The sequence below is a fragment of the Tetranychus urticae genome, chromosome 3 (genome assembly GCF_039701765.1).
Source record: "Tetranychus urticae isolate SD_2017Ah chromosome 3, NJAU_TeUrti_SD_1.0, whole genome shotgun sequence".
Lineage (NCBI taxonomy): Eukaryota > Metazoa > Arthropoda > Arachnida > Trombidiformes > Tetranychidae > Tetranychus > Tetranychus urticae.
The window spans coordinates 11,216,498-11,236,629 of NC_142960.1; the positions used below are offsets into that span (position 1 = coordinate 11,216,498).

The following is a 20,132-nucleotide window of genomic DNA, read 5'->3' on the forward strand; positions in this document are numbered from 1 at the left end:
GTTTCACTTGCAGCTTTTGTAGACTTGAAAGACGTCTGTTGGATACGACTTTCAATGGACTCTTCAACCATTTTAATGGTCATTTTGAATCATTTATTGGACCTTAATTAGCTTGGGTCATTAATATTGATCTATGGATGGTGAAAGTGGTTTGATTAGCATTAAAATATGAAATATGTTTCTCCTTTTAAGCTGAGTTGTAAGCTGAGTTGGATTTGGTGAAAAAGATGCTTTAATGGTTAAAATGTTTCTAATTGGATAACAGTAATTGATTTGAATCTGTCCGGTCAAATTGACTGTAATTAGCTAAATTGCTGTTTTGTGTTTACAGATTTAACCTAATTAAAGGCTATTCAGATTGTGATTCTTGCAATGAAACATTAAACCACAAAATTAAGATTAACTGGTTAACATTGCTAATCAAGCTGGTAAATAATGAAGGCTTGTGTTTAACCTTTAAAAGTACCTTTGGATGGCTTTGAAATTGGGTTAATTGATGCTTCAAATATGATAATTTAAGATGGATTGAGCTTTTAAGTGTTGATTAAAATTGCAAATTATCAACGCTAATTAAACATACTTTAATGTTGGAATTGAGAAAATTTCCAATTCTTTAAATCTTGCAATGTTTTTGTTTCTCTGTCAATTCAAATCAATTTTTCAATTTTTGACATTTTCCTTCATGACTCTAATTTCAACTGACAATACAATTTAATTTCCAGTCACGTTAAGAGTTAAATCAAATATAAATTGTATGATTTATCTGTATAGTAATATGAATTGTCAATGTTTTTTTGTTGAATGGATTGAGACTGTTATAAAAGATTATAAAATGTTCAACTTGAAATTTGATGCACTGAAAAGTATTATAATAGGTGAGGCCTGGAGGGTTAAAATTACGGATTTATCTGATGAATTGAGCATTTTGTACTTTGTTATTGTAAAACTTACTGTTAATGTATTTCCGTTTAATCTTAAATGATGAACAGTTTTTCTCCTCAAAATCAAGTGATCAATACTTGAATCGGATGTGCATTAAACCTGTAAATTTCCGATCTCCATCCTTTAACTGTTTATCCTTTGATTTTACTTGAAAAGCTAAACTTGCTATTAATACAATGTATTGATTGTTTACTTTTTTCCCCTTCATTTTATTCATTTCAGCTGAATATTGATAATGTTTAAGCTTATTATTTTTTCTGTCAACAATTTGTTAAACAAATTGAATAACCCGCTAGTTTTAGGCAAGATTAATGAGTCAAATTTTCCCTCACTTTTTTTGCAATCCCATGTGATCTTTGTAACATGTTTATAACTACATCTTTTGTTCATTAATTGACTTGTTTCTATTAATTGTTAAACTTGGATTATTTAATTTAAATTAATATTCTTCATCATCATTTGTTTACCTTGTTTCAGTTAATTGTGATAAATTAAGTTCAAATTGTCTAATGGCTCGACAAGGTTCAAGTATCAGCATTAATAATGTTACTCAAGTGATTTTTATGGACGTTTACTTGGAAAGGAAAGAAAACTCTTGGATCGTTAAAACAGATTAAAATGGGTGGTCAAAACAAAATCGTAAATGATCGTACACAAGCTGAGATATTGGGAAAAAATCGTCTCTTGGTCTAATTTTGCGGATTCATATTGTCAATATTGGAGATGACAAAAAGACGATTAAAGGACTGCATGAAAAGGAAAAGAGGAAAATGATGGAATGAAATGAAACTGATCCATTGAATACGATTTAATGGTAAACGTTTAGTTTTATCGAACATATTCTTGGATAGAAATGGAAAAATGATTTTCTCTGCAAATGGCTTATATTTCTCTTATTTATGTATAATATCATCGCCAGAGTATATTTATTTCATTTACCTCCCTCTATTTACTTACCTTGTGGGACTCGTTTTTTTAAAGGTGAGTACAATAGTAATTTAAGAATGATCATATAACGAGAAATGTATTTACCCAAATCTACCCATGATTTTAAAAGATTTATATAAACTGATTCCCCTGGAGAGAGTGTGGAAAATATATTAAAAATATTTTGAAAGTGAAAAATCAAGAAGTATTAAGCATTGTAATGTGTGGTTGTGTATATATTATTTTTATGGAAGAAATATTATCTGTCACAGAATTCACAGTAATTTATTTTTTTCTTTTTTTCTTCCTACAGCTTATTTACATTCAGTAACAAAACAAAATTTGTTGTAACTGATAGTGAAAAATGCAGTAACGGACAAGAAAGAAAAGTTTTGATTGTTTGATCGCAAAAGAACTGCAAAAAGGTAATATCATCAACTGAGCTCTATCTTCAATGTAATCATCATCTAAAATGCAATTTTCACAGGCCTGGAACTTTTTTGCTTCTCATTTTTCTGGATCTAAAATTTTTTGACTATGCTATTGAGGTGACACCAAGTAAACCCTGGGATATGGTATACAACAGTTCATTATTGGCAATATGAGGCAAAAGATGAAGCTATCAGAGTAAAGTGTGAAAAAAACTCTTCCATTTTGGCTTTCTTATTTTCACCATCTGAGAAGTGACCTTGGATCGATTCCAGGATAAAACTAAATTAGAGCAAAGCATCTTGAAACACAAAACATGATGGAAACAGTGATCAAAGAAGCATAAAAAAGAGGACAATTTTCATTCCAGTGTGTGTATCCATTATTACCAATGGCTTGAGTCCAGAGAAATGTATTTTTTTCACTTCTTCTTTCATTTGATAAACGTTCATTTGTTTTGACAAAATGGTTTAAAAATAATTGTCCCAAGAAAGTCAAAGAGCAAAAAAGTCCCAAAGAAACTCAAAATGGACACAAAATTTAATGGAAAAGCTTAAGAGGCAAAAAATGTCCTAGGACAATGTAATTGAATCGACAGGAAGAATGAAGGAAACAAAATGATAAAAAACGTTTTTTTTTTGTTTTTCATTGCATTGTTCACCCACAAAAAGATCTGTTTTTTTTTCTTCTTGAACGCCTGAATGATGATGGGAAGATGAACCGAAAGATGATAGTTATGGTAACGGTGGATAATACAGGATAGAAGTCGATTATTGGCTCAAATAAAACAAAATCAAGACAAGCAATAAACTTTTATCCTATAGAAAATCTATTGCTTAAAATTGCCAAAAACGAACTTGTTCATTGGAGTCGAAGTCAAATTCATCCTAAAAATGTTAAATTCCTCACATGAATAGGTAAATATACAAAGTGAAGTTTCGCCTTATTGTTTTCAAAAATAGACCGTAATTAATAGATGAAACCATTATAGTTGCCATTAATTATTAATCCTTACATTTTCATCGACAACTTAACCATTTAATTCTTCTATTGATGTTTCATTGAAAGTAGTGCTCATAGATCGATACAGATAAAATGATCGTTATGTCTGAGATCTGAATTTTAGTCTTATTTCAGATTTCGTTGAATTGATATTCTGGATTAAAGTGAATTGTTATGTTAGCTTGGTGAAGTTTGAAAAGCTATCATCGATTTTTAGTTATTATTAGTTAATAGCTAAAAGTGTATTGACTTTTGCTTAATTAACTTAATTTTGAAGATTTTAAGTTGAATTTCATTGATCATTTCTATCAATTTTGATCGTCTTTTGTCAAAAACTATTAACCAAATGAACCAAAACTAGCATCTTTTCAAATAAGCCGCGTAATTTTCATACATTATCTCTATTCCAGAGTCCTCTATTGGTTAGACGAGTAATAAAAGTCAAAAAAATAAAAAAAAATGTAATTTGTCTCAATTTTTGTTTCGTTTAACATTTGTTTTCACCAGTTTAGTGTGACAATTTGCAATAAACTGGTTATAAATAATTAGCTCATGGACTCCAGACACAAAATTCGGAAACATGTGAATGATCTAAATGATCCGGTGTACAACACTCCCAATCCAGGTTGCTCACCACCAGTAACTCGTTCAGCCAAATTATCATCTTCATCATCATCATCTCCAGTGCCAGTAACTGGTACAGCAATATCATCAACCACTATTAAACATGTTAGCATCTACACAGAGAAAAAGAAAAAGGTTCGAAGAAGCTTAACCAGAAGTTTAACTAGAAGTCCGACACCTATAAAGTATGACTATGATATCTACAAGAAAAGAAGTCCTACTTTCGGAAGACGATGTCCAGTTCTTAATCGCCGTCCTAGAGGATCAAAGAGTGATATAGACAATCGATCTAAGTCAACAAATCGTCAAGAACAAGTCACTACAAGCCAAACAAGTTCTACGGGTAATAGCAATAGGAACGGCAAACCAAGAAAGGTAAACTTTGATAATGAAACCATGAAGCCTGTATCATCACGAATCTCAAGTGGAAGCTCGAAAGGTCGCTCAATAGTCTGGGATAATCCATCTTACTTTCAACATGATGATCGAGAATCTCAGCTTGATGGGAAAAAAGTATCAAGAAAAAGAAAGCCTCGCCAATCCCCTTTTAGATGGCAACATGACCTATTTGAGGATGATGGATCTCCTTTGGAAAAGGCTGAACTGATGAATCAAAGGAAAGAAGCAAAGCTTAGTGTTTCAGATGATTAACTTAGAAAATACTATTTAGGAGTTAATTTAATGAAGCCATAGTGTTGTGAATAAAATTTATCAAGTGCAAAAAGCAAATTTAAATTATAGTTAAATTTTTATTCCTTCATCAATTCACATCTACATCTGATGCTGGACATTTTTCACATCTATGACTTACAAAAATAATTTATATGTTAAATACTGTTCCAACTTGTTTATGCCAATATTAATCGAGGAATCGATATATTAACGAGGAGTATAATCGTTGAACTTATACTGGCTGTTATAATGTACTGATCAATCAAGTCCTCCTTAAATTACAAATAATTTTTAAGTGAATGGTGCAAACCCAATTCAGAAATTATTTTGCATATTTGTTTCCCATTTTACTTTCCATCGTCTTCATCGTCATCATCATCATCATCATGTTAACTTAGAAATTAAAACTCGCTAAGCAATGTAGATTCCAATTACATTCACATCGCTTTTCTAATATCGCATCATTTTCCTACTTATTGCTAGTATGTTTACAATTAAAGTTTAATATCTGCTCCAAAAAATATGATCTTATATTGATGCAAACATAATTTATTCCCACAATTCTTTCAGTCTCTTGATATATTTTGACTTTTTTTGTGTTTCAAAACAGAAATTTAGGTGCCTGTGACTAATGTTCATGAGCCATATTTTATTTAATTTAAATAATTATCAATTGTTTAGGGAATAGCCTGTTTTATTAAAATTTCAAAATCTTAATTATATTATTCAAAGTGTGCGCTAAGCTAGTTAAACTTTCGGGTAAAAAATTTACTATTCATACTAATTGAAAAATTTTGAAATGATTTATGAAATTGAAACGCACAATTGATATGTAATTTGTTTCTTATTATAAAATTATATTACTTAAGTATCAATGAATACTTTACAATCAAGAAAATAGTACATGAGGCTAAAGATTTTAGGATAACTGGATTATGGGTTACATATCATTTTATTGCATTGTATTATTAATACTTTAATTTCAAATTTCCCACCTTTTTACAATAACGAGTTTATGTAACCTAAGAGACAAATTTATAAAATGCAAAAGGTGGGAATTTATTGCTTTCTGTTCTTCATTTATTTGACTGATTTACTGTGACAATTGGAAGTTTAACTGATTATCCAAGGACTCCATGGACGTCAGGGACAAAATTCGCAAGTCATTGAACGACGCAAATGAGCCTGTGTATCGTACTCCTAATCCAGGTTTTTCACCATCGCTACCTTGTACAACTCAATTGTCAACATCTTCCGTGACATCGCCATCTCCATCATCAGTGCCACCAATTCCAAGTTTCAATCCAGAATTATTTAAAGACATTAGTGGAGATTACTTGAAAAGTATTCTTGCTTCTGCCAATTCAACCCCTCAAATAATCTCTAGTCATTCTTCGGGTATATCGTCACCCTCATCAAACGATGTACCCTATCTGACTCGTCAACTTGCTGAATTATTCCAACGAGAAGAAGATATTTATCGCCGTAGAAAAGATTTAGAAACACAACTGGCTGAACTTCGAGCACAAGAAAACGATTTATTCAATCAGCGTTCTTTTTTGGTTAAACGTCTTGAATGGGTCGTTAAATCTAAACCAACCTCTCCACCTGCAAATACATCGCCAGTCTCTCTTTCCCCATCTTCTAGGTTATCAACCACAATAATTGAAAGTGTCGAGTCTGAACCGAGCGCTTATCGCCCACCAGCAATAACTGAATCAAATACTCATTTGACCAAGAAAAGGCCTGGACCAGCATCTAAGACATGTCCACCTAACCCACCAATTTCCTCGCCGATCACTTCATCAACACCACTCTCACAAACAAAAACTAACTTATTTAAAAAACCAAGGATAGATAATGATTCTAATAAAAAACCAGTTACAAGTGGAGTTAAACAATCAAGACCACAGCCAATGAGAGCTAGAAAACGCACAGCGCCAGTAGAAGAACCGTCTGCATCTAAAGAGCAAAGATCCGGAGCCCAGCTTAAAGCATCTCAACCAACTCAGCAACCTCAGCCGTATGCAAATCAGTCCATCCCAACAAAATCAGCTCAAGAAAAACAAAAATCCTCCACTTTATCGAGTAAATCTGATCAACAAAAGTCAAATTCACCAAAAGATATTCCCAAAGCAAACACGCCAAGTGAACCTATTGTTAAAATCAAGAAAGAACCTACATCAAAGAAAAGTGAACCTAATAAGGTTGCTAAAGATGATCATAATGAAAATCAATCAGATTCAACAACAGGAGAGTCTAATGACGATGCTTGCTCAGATAGCGATATCTTTGTTGCTTTAGGCAGAATAAAAACTGAGTCAAGTAGCGTCAACGTTGCAAGTGTAAAAATAGAGAAGGTGAACATTAAGACGGAACCGAAAGATAAATGATAATTTGTTTTATTTCATGATTATCGAATTTTCAAGCGAATTGCAAAAGTCCGCATTACATTTCTCTTTAATATGAGACTAAATTTAAAATGTATTTATACTGCAAAACTATTAGTTATTGACAATACTCGTCCTCACGCCGAGTCTAATATACTTTCAATCAATTAAACTTGGTTATGAAAGACTTCGTAGCCATCAATAATGCTGAAAATAATGCTGATTTTACTTTTAGTCTAGAATAAGTTAGTTTATTTCCAGTTTCTCAGCTAATAAGTTTCATTGTCAATCATAAGTTCAGTTGCAATAAATTACATATTCATAGTAAAGATATCTCATTCCATTTAAAAAGCAGGACAATTTTCATCCAACACTATATTTGAACTACTTATAATTTTTGCATCAATAACCTCTTCAAGTAATCTAAATTTTGCTCAAAAAGCTGTTTTTAGTTGCTTGTCAAACATTGAGCTGTGATCCTATTCATGACAAGTTTCTGTTATTAAATTGAATGATTGAAGTGCTACATGGTACAATAATTGTACAGATCATTGTGTAAAAAGTCAAATCTTGTATTCTGTATTCTTTAATCGCATTCTGTATTTACATTAGCTACAACCGTTAAAAATATTAACCGCTATCAGTTTGCTTTATAAATGATCCAGTATCAATAATAAATTTCGATAGTGGCTTCTCATTCCAAAATCAGTAGTTAAACCAGATTGAATCGTTATCAAATGGAACAATAAATTGATGCTTGAATCTAAAAGTACTATTCAACCACAGAAGACGAAGAAAATGAACTGTGGTGAAGATCAGCAGATGATGAAATTTTGGCTCTAATTGGTTCATTCACAATTCATCCCGGAACATTAATACAAGGTTTAAATTTTAAATGAAAATATCAAATCAAATATATTAACTATTAACTATTCAGTCAATCCACATTTATATGGTTCGAATTTTAATACAAAGCCAATATAAAATGAATCACTTCTAAAATCAAGCAATAAAAGGTTTATCAAAGTTGGTTATTCAATTTTGCTCTTTATTCATGGATAGCGTGCCTAGAAATTATGACTAATTCTTAAATTATCAAATTGTCGAAGATTTCATCTCTTTCCGTTTTATGAAACCTCATTTTAGAGCTATTTAACTATTTTATTCAAGAGCTTTGACAAGCGATTTTCAAGTCTTCATTAGTTATAGTTAAATGTAGCTCATATCGCACAGGTCTTGAATTTTATAACTAATTATTATATTAAAATTCTCAATACCCAGCTCAGACATATTCTGATGAGGAATAAACCTAATGGATCAAACCTTTTTCCCAATAGATTTTTCATCCGAAAGGCTAAGTATTGATGAAAAGACAATTTAATGTAAAATCAAAACACGAATGGATTCTCGATGTGAATTAACTACAATTACTTCCAGCAAAGATTCATGATGATCAATGGGTTAGATTTCAATTCAAGGTCTCTGTCAAATACAAGGCTAGATTACGCAAATCGTAAGAAAGGCGTTTATAAAGTAATTTAAAATAATCAAGCAGTTTAAGCAGAAAAGTTATTTTATTGAAGGTTAGATTGAAACACTGTTGAGTGGCATCAGTAAATTAGACTCTGTTACCAGGTTTATCTAATTCACATCATAAGATACAATCTTCTTCAATAATATAAAATGAAGATGGAGATGATGATTGAAATTGTGATAATTGAAAGTTTAGAAGAAAAGAAATTAAAGAAAATTATTAGTTGAAAGATACAATTAATTTGTTAGTAATCAGAATATTTGTTTCTGTTGAATTTTTCCATTTTTGTTTGTTTTACCATAGTTCACCATCTTTTTCTTTACTAGGCACTTCAATAACTCTAGGTTTGTCAATTATTCGAGCAGTTCTATTTCCTTTCTCTACAATGCCAATAATCCAAGCTGAATATCCTTCTTGTTTTTCAATATCTTTACAAAAAGCAGCCGCTTGTTCTCGTGGTAAACAAATTAACAACCCACCAGAGGTTTCAGGAGAGTATCCTTGTAATAATTGGAACATACTGCTACAAGCTCTACCAACTGCAGCCATTTTAGCAATGATTGGTAGATTGTGAATAACAAAGGAAACTTCATTTTTTTGATTTTTTGCTAAATTTTGAGCATGACCAAGAATGCCGAATCCTGTTACATCGGTAGCACCATGAGCATTATATTTATGCATAAGACGTGCACCTAAAAACATAAAAATTATAAATTAACAACATGAGGTATAATGAAATATAATCATCATCAATACTTACCAACTCTATTCAATCTACTCATGCTGTCCATTGCTCGAAGATATGCTTTTCTTACGTCTTCGTCCGAAACAACGAGCTTAATTCTATCCCATCGTTCAGGATAAGATTCCAACCATTGATATGAATGAACAGCAGCTTGTGTCCCTAATGGCTTAGTTAACACAAGGACATCGCCAGCAACGGCACTGTCGGGACTGTATTGCATAAAATTAGCTAACTTCAAACAAAACTGAAAATGTGATCTTATAACTTACATTATTAGCTCATTTGGTTTGCAAACAGTTGAAGCAACTCCACCAACAGTTACCCAAGGATTTTGAACTGTTTGACCTCCAGTCACTCGAGTATCAGCCTCATATGCACAATCCTAAGCACAAAAACAATATCAATACGTCTGATAAATGAGGACAAAAAGTTTCATAAATATGATCAATAAATACCCTAAATCCTTTAATCATAATAGGAATAACCGTATCTCGTTCCTTTTCGCTCATTTTAGTACTTATTCCTAAAATCATGAGCATATTGTCACATTCGTAGATACCTTCAGCGTACAAATCACTGAGGACGTTGGCACAAGCAATTTTGCCCATTACATAAGGATCATCTATCAGTGGATAGAAGAAATCAACTGTTTGAACCATCAGAAGACTTCCATGTCTGATTGGTGTTACACTACTGTCCATACCAATACCTGAAGTTCAAGAAATAGTGAATATTGGACGAAAAGATTAAAACAAACACAATGAGATACATGTTATTAGCCATGCTTTCAATATGCATGACAATAGACATAAAATTGTTAAAAGTTCATTATCAATGAGTTATCCTCATTCTTTTCTTACCAATTTTTGGAAGTTTTGTTTGTTTTAGAGTAGAAGTGGGTGATAAAGAAGAAGATGAAGATGAAGTATGATGAGTTGAATTGTCATTGAGTCCCTCAAGAAGTTTATCCAGAGTTTCCTGAGGAACCTTGCAACCTCAGCCTCTCAATTCGGCAAATTTGGTCAACCGGAATGAAGGATCTAAACCATATTCTTCCGGGTCAAAAGGTTTATGAACAGCATCAAGAGAAGGTCCAGAGACTTCTAGTTCAACGGCTTGCAAGGCCAAATCAAGAGTGTTATTATCCATTGTAAAACCAACTTGCAGTAGTTTCAGTAATTATGGCGTTAAAATTACACAAAAGCAGATTACAATACTGAGAGTTAATAAAGTAAACTTCACAATGGTAAATTAAGAAGCAAGGATGGTGTTTAAATACGATTTCCAACACGAGCTCTTTCATGTCTTTGAGGGAAAAGCAGTTCCCCTCGATGCGTATTAAACTAAAAGGCTAAAAATGATTACATAAAGATTAATCTTGCACACATCTTTCTCTGCTTTAAGAAGCAATACTTTAAAAATAAATTGCTCTGAGGCGACTTGTTTTTGAAACTTAGTATTAAGACAGCGAATAAGGACACATGCTAATACTTAAAATCGTTTTAGTATAAAACAAGCTCGCAATTTTATGGGAATCCCCAAGACTAGTGCATCAACAACTTTAATTGGTACTATTGCTGTCTACAATCTTGTTGTTTGATTTCATGTTGCAGATTAAGAAAAATCATAGATGCTAGACGATTACAGCATACTAATCCGTCTACCTTTTTTATTGTTAGGTGCTCAACTGCTTGCATCAAAGTTGCATGATCAATTTTAAAAAGTTGAATTGTTGAAGCAAAGTTTCAGTGGCATTCAATTTTTAATAATAGATATGATATCTAACATTTGGAAAGAATTACATTGTAATGAAAGTAAATAAAGGAAGGCGATTGGAAAATATATATTTATTGAAGTTTAGATTGAAACACTGTTGAGTGGCATCAGTAAATTAGACTCTGTTACCAGGTTTATCTAATTCACATCATAAGATACAATCTTCTTCAATAATATAAAATGAAGATGGAGATGATGATTGAAATTGTGATAATTGAAAGTTACGAAAAAAAGGAATTGAAAAAAGTATATAAGTTGAAAGATACAATCAATCAGTTAGTAATTAGAATATTTGTTTCTTTTTTGTTGAATCAAACAGTTGAATTTTTTAAATTTTTGTTTGTTTTACCATAGTTCACCATCCTTTTCTTTACTAGGCACTTCAATAACTCTAGGTTTGTCAATTATTCGAGCAGTTCTATTTCCTTTCTCTACAATGCCAATAATCCATGCTGAATATCCTTCTTGCTTTTCAATATCTTTACAAAAAGCAGCCGCTTGTTCTCGTGGTAAACAAATTAACAACCCACCAGAGGTTTCAGGAGAGTATCCTTGTAATAATTGAAACATACTGCTACAAGCTCTACCAACTGCAGCCATTTTAGCAATGATGGGTAGATTGTGAATAACAAAGGAAACTTCATTTTTTTGATTTTTTGCTAAATTTTGAGCATGACCAAGAATGCCGAATCCTGTTACATCGGTAGCGCCATGAGCATTATATTTATGCATAAGACGTGCACCTAAAAACATAAAAATTATAAATTAACAACATGAGGTATAATGAAATATAATCATCATCAATACTTACCAACTCTATTCAATCTACTCATGCTGTCCATTGCTCGAAGATATGCTTTTCTTACGTCTTCGTCCGAGACAACAAGTTTAATTCTGTTCCATCGTTCAGGATATTCTAGCCATTGATATGAATGAACAGCAACTTGAGTTCCTAAAGGTTTAGTTAACACGAGGACATCTCCCACAATGGCACTGTCAGGACTGAATACAAAAAACGATTAAGTATTGAACGTAAAAATTGATTGGCTTAACATCTCACATAAGATATTCATTTGGTTGACAAACACTCGAGGCAACACCACCAATGGTCAACCAAGGATTTTGTACAGTTTGTCCACCCGTTACACTTGTGCCAGCTTCATATGCACAATCCTAAAAGAGTAATGTAGCAAAATTAAAAATAATGTTTTGATGAACAGTTCAAAAAGCAAAATCATCTATTTACCCTAAAACCCTTGATCATAATAGGAACAACTGTATCCCGTTCTTTTTCGCTCATTTTCTGACTTACAGCCAAGATCATTAGCATGTTATCACATTCAGTAACACCCATAGCATATAAGTCACTGAGAACGTTTGCACAGGCAATTTTTCCCATCACATAAGGATCATCAACCAGAGGGTAAAAAAAATCAACTGTTTGAACTAACAAAAGACTTCCATGTCTGATTGGTGTTATACTGCTATCCATACCAATACCTAAAGTTAAAGAAAAGTTAGATTTGGAAATTTCATAAAAGATTGGCAGATTAAATGTCATGAACAGAAAAGTTTCAAAGCGGCAATGTAAGTATTTTCAATAAACAGTTATGTTAAAATCGCTTTCCAATGTCTTTTTTACCTATCTTTGGCAATCCCATATGTTGGTGCATAAAATATGATGGAGATGAAGGCGATGAAGTTGCAGATGAAGATGAAGTTTGATGAGTATGATTTTCGTCCAGTCCCTCAAGAAGCCGAGCCAAGGTTTCCTGAGGAACTTTACACCCTCATCCTCTCAATTCGGCAAATTTAGTAAGCCGAAATGATGGATCTAAATTATGTTCCTCAGGATCAAAAGGCTTATGAATGGCAATATGAGGGGACCCAGAGACTTCTAACTCTACAGCCTGCAAGGCAGCACTGTGAGCACCATGATCCATTGTGCAACTGAAGTAGATAAACTAAATGAACAAATTGAAACAATTGATCAACTTGATGCAACACAAAGCATTTATTAACCACAAGATGTACTTTAGAGTTGGACGATAACAATAAAAATATCGATAGTTATCGATAAATTAGATAAAACAATATATCGATAACTCAAAAAAGTTAAAAGAAATAATATGCCCTTAACATTGCCATCTGTTGATAGAATTCTAATTTAACACTAAACACATTTTTTAAATAATTAATATGATAGCTAATGCAATAATGTACATTAATAATTAGTATATTAGCTCGATGATGAAGGTGGCTGGTGTCGGAATAATTAAGACATTAAGAGACAACAAATTACTATTGCAAAAATGTGATAAAATTAGGTATAATTCGGTTTTCGAGTCATAAGCTCCACTTCTTCCTACCATGAGAAACAATTAAGACTTCTGATCAGGAAAACTAACTAACTATACATTACATGTAATATTTCAGAGTATATTAATGTATAATATTGAAGATAAAACTTACCCCGACAATCATCGACTTTATTTCTTTCATAGTTCACATCTTCATTGTCAATTTTAGTTTTTACTTTTGAATTTTTGAAACTCTTCTTCCATTAAAAGCCAATCATGGATCCATTCCAATTTGAGCAATTTAGACGGCATTTAGTATGAGGTGTTACCATAGGTAATTTAGAGGCAGCATCGGGACCCTTGCCTTTCCTTCGTTCACGGCTTCTGGCTGGGTAGGTAAAGGTCGGTTTCGCTGTTTTAAGTCTTATTCACATCTTTACCTTCTCCTGAATCCCCTCCTTGACCAGATACAGCACCTCGATTGTTCAAGAGAGATTTAAATTTTGCTTCTGATGATCTTGTAACACTATTATCCTGAAGTAATATATATATGTTTTACCTCACACGATCGGACGATTTTTCAACCAAAACCTTTCCAAGAAAGCCAGTTACTCCGGTCACAAAGACTGATTTGTTTCGATAAAATGAAGTGATGTTAAGATGAAACTAATAGTCACAAATGAAGTAAAAGAAATACATTAATGGTGAGAAACACAGGAGACTCAGAAGTGATGAGATTTGAGCACTCTATTTTTAACTAAAATACCTGTAAGATTCAATGCGACTGTATTAATGTATGTATAATGCCTTTCTTTTTTCTTCAGGTATATCATCAGCGAAGGATGATTACTTTGCTTATTGATCTACCTGTTTACAAAATAAGGTTAACACATAAAAAATTTAAGGTGAAAACGAGAATAATTCAATTTATAAACAATGTTCTTCACTTTTCGGCTTCTCTCTGTGCCCGGAGCAGCTTCAAAATGGTAAACGGTGAAATTGATCCTTGTTCCCTAAGGGCTCGTTTACAATCAAGTTTAGCACTTGATAGTTTCCGGCGTCCAAAGTAAGGTATACCAAGTTCTTCGAGGTCGGCGTCGTTAAAATTTAAGAAAGTATTAAAATCGATATCAGCACGTTGAAAATAATCAATATACTTTGCAAGGCCCAAACGGGTTAAGACCTCCGCTAAATCGAGACTATTACTCGCTGGACTACCGTAGCCTGAGCTTATACTGCCCGATTTACTTCGTGAGGAGGAGGAGATGGGATCAAATAGGTTTCTTGTTATGTCCCATTCTTGAAATTTTGAATTCTTCCATCAACCCATAGCTGAATCAACCGATCACCCATCGACCATCAATCGCACATCAGCCTATCACCCCATCAGTCTTCCATCGATCAGTACTTAATTATTAATTGATCCATAATTGTAATACTTAATTCAAATCTTCTTCTTATATTCACAATTTTCCGTTGAGATAATAATTATTATACTTAGCTTAACGACTTTCACATTCTTTGCTTATCTTTGCTATGGACACAACATTTCTACTACTGTTAGAACTGTTACTGAATAGTGAAGAACTGGAGGCCATTGAAGAACCAAGAGAGAGGCTTCCAGTGCAAGTTGAAAAGTCAAAACTTTGTTGTTTACGTAAAGTTTTTAATCCGTTTGAAGTTGGGTATTTCGTCGATTCCCAGAATGACGATTGAATAGACATATCATTGGTTAAAGAGCTATTAGTGAGAAGACTGTTGTTCGGATTGTTATAATAAACTCTTCGACTGGTGTCAATTTTTCTGTTGCACGGCAACTATCAAGTCGACTTTTAAGGAGCTCGTGAGGCATTGATTTAGAAAAACCAAATCCTGCCCAAGATGGGGTCAGAGTTCGAGGTTCACTTGCTTTTGGTTTGGCTTCACGAACTGCTTTAGCAGCTAAATATTTAATCCAATTTTCTAGGCTCTGGCCATGGAAAAGCTGTTGATTTATCAGAGACGGAAAAGTTACCAAAAATGGCAGAAAGACTCCTGTTAGGTGGAGGGGAAAGATCAAGGGGTGATGGAGCTGAAGTTTCACTTCCACTATTAGGTGAATTTATACTGGAAATCGTAAGACAAGATTGGTTCATGGTAGGTGTTGTTGAGGTGGACATCAAGTTATGAACGGATTGTATACAGCCATTTCCATTTCTATTATCCGAACTATTTTTCAACATATCAATGTTAAAAGATGGAGTATTTGGTTGAGCAGAGATTTGCTGTTGCTGTTGTTGATTGGCTGCTGCTGCAGCAGCAAAATTGGTCAATTGAGTAGCTAGCATGGCTTGAAAAAATCCATTAGGTCCTAACTGTGAAGGAACATTAGTTGAAGCGCCAGTAGCAGCAGCGCCAGCGGCAAAACTTGGAATATTGTCAACACTTGAGTAATCATTAGATGGCCAGTTAAGAAGCCCGTTAACTTGTCCACCAAGTCCACCGTTATTAGGTAACAACCAGAGGGATTAAGAGCCGATCTAAATCCACCCTTCATTGTCATCACACTTGTTGGATTAAGGGTGCAATGAGGTAAAAATGAAGAAAAAAGTTTGGCCATCATCATAATGGTATGTTTATCACAACAATTATTAGGAACTTCACTCTCATCTAATTCCAATATTTGCCTTCTAACTTCAAAAAGCATACGTGAATCACGTTCTGCTCCCCGAACAGTCATGCATCTACCAGAATTTTGTTTAGGTTTCTGGTTAATTAGTATGGTAACTTCGTGATCCTTCATCAATTGGGTTATCAAAGCTGTATCCGTCTGTGGGCCTTCTTTCAAGTCAAAAATAAGAACTAGTGGAAGATAGCCCAAAAGTTCTTGTCATGCAAGGACAACAGATTCAAATCAGGGTCCTTTAATCATAAGAGTTGATTTTCTAACTGTTAAGGAACCATGAAGAGTTGTCATCGTTGTATTTTCAACAGCTACTGGATCAGGGAAATTAATAACAACACCCGTAGATTGCATGATAGACCGAATGTTGACATTCCCACGACCCCAACAAAAGAGTGATGTTGAGAAGCGATGTCAATCACCAAGGTGAAAAGTATTGTAGGAGAGTTGTTGGTCATAGGATGGCCACAAAGATATTCAATCAAAACCGCAATACCTTGTTTCATGGCTAACCATTAAGCACGGATACCTCGAACTGAAATGGATGCATAACTGGCACAAGAAGAACCAAAATTTCCAAAAACATTGCTTTTTCCAATGATTCGAATGTTGATAGAGATACCGTAAGTTTGTTGAATTGTTTGAATGGCTGGTGAAGTGTGGTCAAACATTTCCATTTTATTGTAACCAGCGATGGAAGCTCAAAATGTACGCTCAGCGGTAAGAGTTCCCGGATTCGACATCTAGCTTGCTCTGCACCCAGTGCAGTACCAGCAATGCTAACCTAATTACTTTTGTCAATGGTGTTGGTCCAATTAGAGTCAGGAAAATGAATATGGCAACCAGTTTCATTCATTACTTTTTGAATGGATCGACCACCTTTACCAATAATGTGAGAGTGATCGGTATAAGCAACATCCATTTTAAGGGTAACACAATTTTTGCGACTATCCAAGTGATCAAGAATTTTATCCTTGGCAGACAATATCTTCTTGTGAACCAGTAATATGGATTTGTGGATCCTTCTTACATGTAGATTTAGTTCCTGGCTTCAATTTCATTGGCCATGTGATAATGGTATTTGTTTCAGCCATGATTTCATTGAAGAACTCTTCTGCAGTTCCAAGTTCTTTGTTTTCGCCTGTAAAGCAAAAAAATACATAAAATAAAGGATTATTAAAATTAAATAAAAACAAGAACATGATTGTATTTACGAAAAATACAATAAATATAACTTAACTGTAAAAATGATAGCACAAAGAAACATTGAGGAAAATGATGATTCTGGTTTAAAGGGATCAACAGTAGACCAAATATTACCTAAGCGTTCATGGACCATAGTAAATGATTGTGGACACAGGACCATATTTAACACAAATCACATAATCAAAATAAAAACAAATATAAAATGCAAAATGCACATGTGGTTAGCAAGCAGCCAACAATTAAAAAATAAGACGAATAAAGAAGGGGTTAGAAAGTCAAGTCGGAAAAGGCTCAATGGATTTGTAATTTCATTTTTTATTTGTGAAATTTTGAAACAGAAACATGTACATTTTATTGCGAAACCAGAGCATTTTTTAGATGCATAAAATAAAATAAATTCAAATCTCCATAGAAAAGCATACAAATTTTTTTAGAAAAAATGCGATAAAATGCCGAAATCGAAAAGGTGGAAGCTAATTCTGTTAAATCGCTTTTCAACATGGCCTAATGTACCGATATCTACCGTCGAAATCCAGATATCGAATTAACAATTCTTGGGGTTCCCTTGTTAGTAGGAGCACTTTCAAATGTACACTTGAAAAACTGAAGGGAAGATGAATTGTCCAATTTTCACTAAACATGCAATGTGAAACCTTTAAGGGGATTAAAACAGTAATGTTGTTTTTCAATCACTATTGTCGTTTGTTATTGAATAATAATTAAACTGAATTAATTAGCAGTTTATTGCTGTTCCACTATTATTTGAAACCAACAGATTTAGCATTGAAAATTAAAAGATACTTCATGTTAAATAGAATAGAATAAACTCGAGCTGAAGATCAAAGCAAGTTAAGTAAACCAGCGTAAACTTGGTGAAACTATCAAAAGGCTGACACAAAGGTTAACATTTTCTCATCAGTGATAATCTTTTCAAAGTGTTATACATTTTACTTTCGCCTGGTGTTTAATGATCCAAAATCTTACCGTTTATAATCTGTTCAAACTTTTTCTTATCTACAGGGTCCGCCACAATACATGTCAGCCTGTATTTTTTGAATAACTTTTTTATTTTTTCGTCAATCAAGCTCATTCTCACAGAAAATAATCTTGAATAAAGGGGAAACAAAGATATGGACCGGTCAAATTTTTCGGGTATCGCAGGTCAAAATGGCGCCTGCGCAAAATGAAGGTACAATTTTCGGGCGTCGTACGGGTTTTTGTTCTATCTTTTTCGACTGTACAGATATTTTTAAGTTTTTTGCACTGTTTTACAAACTTTGTTAGTCACTTGCCAATGTTCTGAAATAATTTTGTCATTGCGTTCTGATAAAAGCAATTTATAGCCGATTGAATAGGACACTTCATCATGCACGAATTCGAGCAAATTGAAAAATAAAGCATTGATGTGATGGAGCAGTATTATTCTGCTACTCAATCGGTGCCAGGGGCAAGAAAAGCCCTATGGAGTTATTCTGGACTGAAAAATGTGCATAGTATCTCAGAAATCCGTCTATGAAAGCCTCATTGAATAACATTGGGTCTGAAAATGACTTTTTTTTGCGCAGGCGCCATTTTGACCTGCGATACCCGAAAAATTTGACCGGTCCATATCTTTGTTTCCCCTTTATTCAAGATTATTTTCTGTGAGAATGAGCTTGATTGACGAAAAAATAAAAAAGTTATTCAAAAAATACAGGCTGACATGTTTTGTGGCGGACCCTGTACTTTAACTCGTTCTTCAAATGAACCAACGCTTGATTCAGATTTAACGTTACTAACTTCATTGATGGTGTTACTATTTGAATCAATTGATGCTGAATCCATGGAAAATTTTTTAAGGTGAGTCAACACAGACAAGACACGTTTAAGATTCTTTATTTGCTCCACGACAAGCTTACGGAAACCAATGTATCGGGTTTGGCAAGTGCTGATGGAATTGTGTTGAGAACTGATTTGAGAGTCGGTTGTGTTTTAAAAAACTAAAAATTTCTTTTAATTGACTTTGCTTCCTTAATGGGTCCCAATTAGTTCTCAATTTGTATGAAGATGATCAAAAATAAAGGGATAAACGGAGATTCTTTGGTCATCAATGGTGGTGATTTAAAGATGGTGTGACAAGCAGTTACAAATAGCAAAAAAAACAATACAATCCAAAGGAAAATGAAAAAAAACAACAAAAAGATGGTTTAAAGTAGGAAGAAATGGACCAAACAACAATCAAAGATAAATATTTAAGGTGTAAATTGAGGAGAAAGGGTAAGAATCCTTTTAGTTTGGCCACAATCTTTACGCAAAAATTTCATGTTTTGACTTTATATATTGTGTAGATTAGTATATTAGCTCGATGATGAAGGTTGGCTGGTGTCAGGGATAATTAAGAAAATAAGAGACAAGAATTACTATTGCACAAATGTGATAAAATTAGGTATAATAATAATTTTAAAGTCATAAGCCCCACTTCTTCCTACCATGAGAAACAATTAAGACTTCTGATCAGAAAAACTAACTAACTATGCATTACATGTAATATTTCAAAGTAAATTAATGTATAATATTAATGTATTATATATAATATTTTATTCGATCATTCAAAAAAAGTAACCGTGTTGTTTCGAGAAAAATTACAAGTTTTGTATCCAGAGTTGAAATAGATGGTGAAGACTTGTTGCTGGAAAAAGCTAAAGATTTTGTGGCTCAAGTAAACGCTTTCACCGCACAAAATTGTATTCCAGATAACTGCATAATAAATACTGATCAGACCAAAATAGAGTATGAAGTTACCCCTGGAAGAACTTTATCACATCGGAGGAAAAGTTGACCGTTGCCCGAGTTCAGATTGTAACCTCAACTACTACTAATATACAGCTCAGCTCTGTTTAAATAAATCTGGAAAATTGAGTAAAAAAATTATATTATTTATGTC

General features: G+C 33.3%; 4 protein-coding genes and 1 pseudogene across 5 annotated transcripts; 2 read left to right on the forward strand and 3 right to left on the reverse strand.

The window, feature by feature from the left end:
• Positions 1-1,282: 1,282 nt before the first annotated feature.
• LOC149093352 (uncharacterized) lies at positions 1,283-5,117 on the forward strand. Its single transcript, XM_089268536.1, has 3 exons — positions 1,283-1,923; positions 2,183-2,294; positions 2,357-5,117. The coding sequence occupies exon 3, from the start codon at positions 3,853-3,855 to the stop codon at positions 4,573-4,575; it is 723 nt and encodes a 240-aa protein (XP_089124662.1). The 5' UTR covers positions 1,283-1,923; positions 2,183-2,294; positions 2,357-3,852; the 3' UTR covers positions 4,576-5,117.
• Positions 5,118-5,611: 494 nt separating this feature from the next.
• Positions 5,612-8,020, forward strand: LOC149093353 (uncharacterized). Its single transcript, XM_089269258.1, has one exon. The coding sequence runs from the start codon at positions 5,733-5,735 to the stop codon at positions 6,987-6,989; it is 1,257 nt and encodes a 418-aa protein (XP_089125384.1). The 5' UTR covers positions 5,612-5,732; the 3' UTR covers positions 6,990-8,020.
• Positions 8,021-8,541: 521 nt separating this feature from the next.
• Positions 8,542-10,503, reverse strand: LOC107369498 (inactive selenide, water dikinase-like protein). The gene is made up of 5 exons (XM_089269259.1): positions 10,126-10,503; positions 9,721-9,974; positions 9,535-9,647; positions 9,281-9,474; positions 8,542-9,212 (listed from the first exon to the last, which is right to left on the reverse strand). The coding sequence occupies exons 1-5, from the start codon at positions 10,412-10,414 to the stop codon at positions 8,815-8,817; spliced, it is 1,248 nt and encodes a 415-aa protein (XP_089125385.1). The 5' UTR covers positions 10,415-10,503; the 3' UTR covers positions 8,542-8,814.
• A 594-nt stretch (positions 10,504-11,097) lies between these two features.
• LOC107369496 (inactive selenide, water dikinase-like protein) lies at positions 11,098-13,092 on the reverse strand. Its single transcript, XM_015937458.3, has 5 exons — positions 12,684-13,092; positions 12,288-12,541; positions 12,102-12,214; positions 11,853-12,043; positions 11,098-11,784 (listed from the first exon to the last, which is right to left on the reverse strand). Exons 1-5 carry the CDS (start codon positions 12,982-12,984, stop codon positions 11,387-11,389), a joined length of 1,257 nt encoding a protein of 418 aa, XP_015792944.1. The 5' UTR covers positions 12,985-13,092; the 3' UTR covers positions 11,098-11,386.
• A 407-nt stretch (positions 13,093-13,499) lies between these two features.
• Positions 13,500-18,299, reverse strand: LOC107369497 (protein bicaudal C homolog 1-B-like; annotated as a pseudogene). The gene is made up of 3 exons (XR_016199901.1): positions 18,194-18,299; positions 14,108-17,144; positions 13,500-14,007 (listed from the first exon to the last, which is right to left on the reverse strand). The product of XR_016199901.1 is annotated as a protein bicaudal C homolog 1-B-like (transcript).
• Between the last annotated feature and the right edge of the window lie 1,833 nt (positions 18,300-20,132).